This window comes from Phacochoerus africanus, chromosome 8 (genome assembly GCF_016906955.1).
Source record: "Phacochoerus africanus isolate WHEZ1 chromosome 8, ROS_Pafr_v1, whole genome shotgun sequence".
NCBI lineage: Eukaryota > Metazoa > Chordata > Mammalia > Artiodactyla > Suidae > Phacochoerus > Phacochoerus africanus.
In genome coordinates this window covers 148,686,515-148,692,621 of record NC_062551.1, presented here as the reverse complement: position 1 = coordinate 148,692,621, position 6,107 = coordinate 148,686,515, and the positions used below count along the sequence as shown (strand labels likewise).

The 6,107-nt window shown below is 55.6% G+C and overlaps 1 protein-coding gene and 1 long non-coding RNA gene across 2 annotated transcripts; one reads left to right on the top strand and one right to left on the bottom strand.

Annotated features, from left to right (window-relative positions):
• Positions 1-314: 314 nt before the first annotated feature.
• LOC125133856 (uncharacterized) lies at positions 315-1,842 on the bottom strand. The gene is made up of 4 exons (XR_007136519.1): positions 1,616-1,842; positions 1,289-1,411; positions 954-1,123; positions 315-618 (listed from the first exon to the last, which is right to left on the bottom strand). It is a non-coding gene; the product is annotated as an uncharacterized LOC125133856 (long non-coding RNA).
• Positions 1,843-2,537: 695 nt separating this feature from the next.
• Positions 2,538-5,091, top strand: FOXD3 (forkhead box D3). The gene has a single exon (XM_047792223.1). The coding sequence runs from the start codon at positions 3,021-3,023 to the stop codon at positions 4,464-4,466; it is 1,446 nt and encodes a 481-aa protein (XP_047648179.1). The 5' UTR covers positions 2,538-3,020; the 3' UTR covers positions 4,467-5,091.
• The last annotated feature ends 1,016 nt before the right edge of the window (positions 5,092-6,107 follow it).

Sequence of the window (6,107 nt, the reverse complement as noted above, 5' to 3'; positions counted from 1 at the left end):
AAACGCAACAAATGGAACTGGCGGCTGGGAGTTGTTCACCCCCCACCCCACTTTTCCCCCAGGGAGGTTCCAAAGAGACACGGGGGAATGGTCGCATCAGGACAGGTGTTGGTGGAGGGAAGCTGAGAGACAGAGAACAGAAGCGCCGAGGGAGTCCTGAGAGCCAGCCCTGGCGGGCAGCGGAATCGAAATTAGGCTCGTTTGCAGGCTACTTCAAGAAGATTGCAGAGGGCAGCCCCTGGAGCCGCCACCCTCCCCCCACCCCCACCCCCACCCCACCCCCGCGCGCGCGCGCGCGCACACACACACACACACACATCCACGCCAGCCCAGCCTCCTAGGATGCTCTGGGACTCCCGATGCGGCCCGCACCTGCTACTGGCGCTAGATACCCAAAGCTGAGCAAAAGGAATTTCTGAATTTGTGAATTTCAGTTTCTTTCTCTTGTTCTTCCGACCTTTCTGTTGTAATTATTAGCTTGCTGGGGACAGTTGCAGCCAGAACCTCTGCTGCCGGGGGACAGTGGGCAGCCAGCTCGCCGCTCTGGTCGGTTTCGCGAGAGGCTGTCTACATAGTATTGTAAACAGTCCGGAGCCTGCGGGCCACAAAGCAGTGCAGCTGCGGAAATGAATTCAGATGCATTTTACGGTCAGGTGCAACCAGGGTATCATTTAGATACAGAAAAACCTTGGAGTTTCGTGGGCGTCTCAAGATGTAGTAACTGCCCCAACTTCAACCAGAAACATCCCGCGAAATGGAGATCTCATGTGCTAGTGTTTTATCCGGGAAATGATCTAATGTAAATTAAAGTCAGTCTGTGTCTCACTGCCTGTAATGAAGCAAGTTTATGTGTGTCTAGGCTAAGGAAACATGGGGGCGGGTAGTAGGTGAGAGAGCGCTACAGACTGAGGGAATCAAAAGTACTACTGTCCAGTAGGAAATATATCAGATACCTAGTGTCTCCTGTAAATATTTCATTAAGTATTTCCTCTCGGACCATTTCCACTTAAGCTCCTTCCTCTGGAGAGGCCCGCATTTCCCTTCCAGGCCTCAGCGGCCAGACGGCTTGAGTTTCAGGAGCCCACCACACCTGGCAGGCACTCGTGGCTGGTAAGGAGGCGGCCTAAAAATGTGAGAGGGAAAAGGCGGCGCATCGCAGACACCAGATCAGGAACAGTACTGGGAAGTGCGAGGTCCACGCGCCCCGGCAATGTCACACACCCGGAGCCCTTTTGCCCCCCCCCCTTCCCAGCCTCAACCCCAGTTAAATGCCCCCAGTCTTTCCTACCATCACTGACTTTCCTTGGCAGAGGAACTCGGTGTGCACCGGCCGCGTCCTCGCCTCCTCCTCCTCCGCCCCCTCTGCTGCTGGTTTCTGCGGAAGTTAAATCTTGGAGAGTTTATCTACGCCCTAAGAGGAAAGAATCCACATTAGTTAGCAGCAACTGAGAGCCTAGCCCACCCGCATGCCCGAGGCCGCCCCCGCTCCCAGGAGGCTGGGCCCGGGCGCCTGGGAAGTCACACTGCCGGCTCCCCGCATCCTTCTGCCATCCCAGCCCGGACGCTGCGTCTAACCTAGAGGCCCAAAGCCTCTTCCCAGACCCAGGCGACTTACCCAGGCCGCTGCCAATCCCGGCTCCTTCCCCAGCGCCTCATTCCCGACTTTCTCACATGCTAAGTCGTTTAACAACTCCGAGCAGCTAGTTACGGCTTCTTTATTTATAGGTTCCCTGTAATTTTACGTCTTTTTTTATTTCTGTCGGCAACTATTCCAATAGATTAATCAATAGCCATTTTCTGACCTTCGGGAACCCCAGATGACGCTGTGTGGACGAGCGGGAAAAAAATATATGTATGTATATGTATATATACATATAAACACGCCCACATCGAGACAGGAAAGCGAAGGCAGGACGAGGTGGTTTGGCTTTGGGGGAGGAGGAGCGCCTCCTCTCAGTAGGTGTTTCTGCCGACTGAACACTGTGGCAGGAGTTCCTCCTAAATCTAATTAGCAAGATAGAGGTGGGGTGCAGCCCTTACTCTTTAGAGCTAAAAAGAATCAAACAAAAACAAAAAACTAAATAGACACTATAAGTTTTTCTTAAGAAAACGGGATAGGACTCTTGTTCTACAGTCTAAGCCCAATCCCTGACTAGGGAGAGTTGGCAAAGGGATGGAGGGGGGGGAGTAGAGAGGGCGGGAGGGCAAGGCAGCAGAGCCAAGGGGTCCGGCAGATGCTTCCAAACCCACACCCTGACTCACACGCACCCACCCACACTCACACCCACAGGCCCCCTCGACCCCCGCGCTGGGTTCCAGCCTAGGATAGGGTCTCGGGGTGTGCCGGGACGCCCTCGGGACCCGCGGGATGCTAGCGCACGGTGCGGCGCAGAGTTGCGTGTCCCTCGTTCCTTTGTTGACAATTCTCAGAACCAACTTGAGTTTGGCCGGCTCCGCCGCTGTCCTGACGTCACGCACGGTCACGTGGCCCCGCCTCCCGCTGGATCTTTAAGTAGAAAGTAATCTATCAGGCCAGTCCTTAAAACGGGACTTTCGACTACGGGGGCTTCGGCGTCCCTGACACTCCCCCTCCCCCTGTTGCCCCTGCCCAGGCCCTCCCGAACTGCTTGGCGCCCGGCGTCCCGCGCCCGCCTGCACCGCCCCTGCTCCCCACGTCCGGCCAGAGGCCGAGGAAGGCGGGCGAAGTAAGGGGGCGCGGCGTGCAGAAGCCGCTGGGGCGGGGAGCGGCAGCAAGCCCCTAGTACCAAGCGCCAGGGACAGCTGGAGTTTGCGGAGCGCGGCCGCGGGGGGCGGACGGCAGCGCCCGCGCCGCGCGATGCGGGGCTGCCAAGTGTGAGCCAAGCCGAGAGGGCCCGGAACCACCTACGCCCCCCTCCGTTCTCCCAATCCCCCATCTTTCCGGGGCGCCCCAAACCCCTTTCCTGAGGTCGGCGGCAGCCCCTGAAGACCCCCGTCTCGCGCCGCTCCTTCCTCGCCGCCGCCACCACCCCCGAGGAGGGATGACCCTCTCCGGCGGCGGCAGCGCTAGCGACATGTCCGGCCAGACGGTGCTGACGGCCGAGGATGTGGACATCGATGTGGTGGGTGAGGGCGACGACGGACTGGAGGAGAAGGACAGCGACGCAGGCTGCGATAGCCCCGCGGGGCCGCCCGAGCTGCGCCTGGACGAGGCGGACGAGGTGACGCCGGCGGCACCCCACCATGGGCAGCCTCAGCCGCCGCACCAGCAGCCCTTGGCACTGCCCAAGGAGGTGGCTGGAGCCGGGGCCGGGCCAGGGGGCGAGGCGGGCGCGTCCGAGGCCGACGGCTGCAAGGGCGGCGTTGGCGGCGAGGAGGGCGGCGGGACCGGCGGCGGGCCTGGCTCGGGCAGTGGTGCGGCGGGCGGCCTGGCCCCAAGCAAGCCCAAGAACAGCCTGGTGAAGCCGCCCTACTCGTACATCGCGCTCATCACTATGGCTATCCTGCAGAGCCCGCAGAAGAAGCTGACCCTGAGCGGCATCTGTGAGTTCATCAGCAACCGCTTCCCCTACTACCGGGAGAAGTTCCCCGCCTGGCAAAACAGCATCCGCCACAACCTCTCGCTGAACGATTGCTTCGTCAAGATTCCCCGCGAACCGGGCAACCCGGGTAAGGGCAACTACTGGACCCTGGACCCGCAGTCTGAGGACATGTTCGACAACGGCAGCTTCCTGCGGCGCCGGAAACGCTTCAAGCGCCACCAGCAGGAGCACCTGCGCGAGCAGACGGCGCTTATGATGCAGAGCTTCGGCGCCTACAGCCTCGCGGCGGCGGCTGGCGCCGCGGGGCCCTACGGCCGCCCCTACGGCCTGCACCCAGCGGCTGCGGCCGGCGCATACTCGCACCCGGCTGCCGCGGCAGCCGCGGCCGCGGCCGCGGCGCTCCAGTACCCATACGCGCTGCCTCCCGTAGCACCGGTTCTGCCGCCCGCCGTGCCGCTGCTGCCCTCGGGCGAGCTGGGCCGGAAAGCGGCCGCCTTCGGCTCGCAGCTCGGCCCAGGCCTGCAGCTGCAGCTCAACAGCTTGGGCGCCGCCGCGGCCGCCGCGGGCACGGCGGGCACGGCGGGCACCACGGCGTCTCTCATTAAGTCCGAGCCGAGTGCGCGGCCGTCGTTCAGCATTGAGAACATCATCGGTGGGGGCCCCGCGGCGCCCGGGGGCTCGGCAGCGGGCGCTGGGGGCGCCGGGGTAACTGGGGGCACCGGGGGTGGCGGGGGCGGCGGCGCGGCACAGTCCTTCCTGCGGCCGCCAGGGACCGTGCAGTCGGCAGCGCTCATGGCCACACACCAACCGCTCTCGCTGAGCCGGACGACGGCCACCATCGCGCCCATCCTGAGTGTGCCGCTCTCTGGACAGTTCCTGCAGCCCGCAGCCTCGGCAGCTGCCGCTGCCGCCGCTGCAGCGCAAGCCAAGTGGCCCGCTCAATAGGGACGCGCCGGTGGCCGGGATGGAGGGCCCGGCGGCAGCCTCGAGCGTCCGCTGCATTTGCAGGCTGCCCGCCCTGCCCGAGTCCTGGGCCCCCTGCCCAATCCTGGACTCTGCCTCTCCTCCATTCCCCCCCCCCCCCGCGACCCCTCGACACAGACCTTCAGCGGCCTCCACCCCGTCCTGCACACCTAGGCTATCGGAGCAAACCCTCACCGCGCGCCCGCGGGGAATAGCTTTCCGTACAGGTAAAACCGAAAACAGAATTTTCCAAAAATGTACCCCGACGGCGTCTGCTCTCAGTACCTTGAGGATGGGAGGGAAATTCTTTGTACATATTTGTATAAAAATTATTGACTTTCCTTTTGGGGTTTTTATTTTTTTAAGAAAAACAAAATCAGTAGATTTAGAGCTCTGAACTTTCATTTTTTTTGAAGGTTCACTCTCCGCAGTTTTATGTGAGAAAAAATGTATAGAGACGTTGGGAGATTTTAAATATAAAAAAATTTTCAAAAGGCGAAAAGTGTCATTCTATTATAAAGGTCTGTTTATATATGAATGAATATATATGGTATTCTAAATGTTATCCCATCGTGTTGTACACAACTTTGTAAATAAATTTTTAAAAGTCTCAGCTTAGTGTTTTATTTAGATGTCTGTAGTAAATAATAAGATTTTTAAATGGTATTTTTATTTTATCCTTCCCAGATATTAAAGGCGTTTCAAGTAATGACCTTTATAAACTTTGCTAATTTGTAATTTGAGTGTAAGAAAAATTTAATTGGAGAAAGGGAAAATATGCCTAATTTAAATCATATTAGTAGTTTAGTTTTCACGTAAAATCAGGATGTAGGTAGTGATCTTCCAGTTGATCCATTAAATCTAAGTGACTAGATATTTCTGTAGATAAAGTAAGCTGCCATTAAAAAAAACCCAGCCTAATTCCAAATTTTGGCACAATTTTAATTTATTTTAAATACCAGACTTCATCTCTCACAATGAAAAATTCCCAAATGAGAGTTCTTGGTCATTTCTGTTATCCTTTCAAAAGAATGAATTCCAAACATCTCTCTCACTTTAGCATTTAAAGCTTTGATTTTAAAAAATCATTTCTTTTCACCCCCAAGGTGGAAATGGTAATAGACTCAGTTGACTTTTTATGTATACGCTATGGTATTTTAAATTTTGCAGTGGAATTGTATTACCAATATTAAGCTGATAGATGGTACACAGTTGTTTTATTCTTTCATGGTATTTTCAAATAAGATACCTCTTTTTTTTTTAAGATACCTCTTTTCTATGGCAATAATCAACCCACAAGGATCCAGTAGATGCCTTCTCGTTCTCCAATCCGCAGCCTTTCCGAAGGCCAAGAAATACTGGCCTTAATATCTTTGTAAAAACAGATGCACATACCCCCCTTTAAAAACTTTTTAAAAATACTTTAGGATAGTTTAGTATGAAATGCTAGATCACAGAGCCAGAATGGGAGATATCCTTGCAGATTATTTTTAATGTACCTTTCAGCTGTTGTAACCTTATGTATTAAGGTAGAAATGAAACATCTAGACCCAGGAAGCCGGTCCCCATCACCACCAATATATCCTCAAATGGCATCAATTCTAATTATTTCGTAATTAATTT

Bases quoted from the DNA above. Each gene is read 5' to 3' on its own strand.
- FOXD3 (XM_047792223.1), top strand. From the start codon at position 3,021: ATGACCCTCTCCGGCGGCGGCAGCGCTAGCGACATGTCCGGCCAGACG.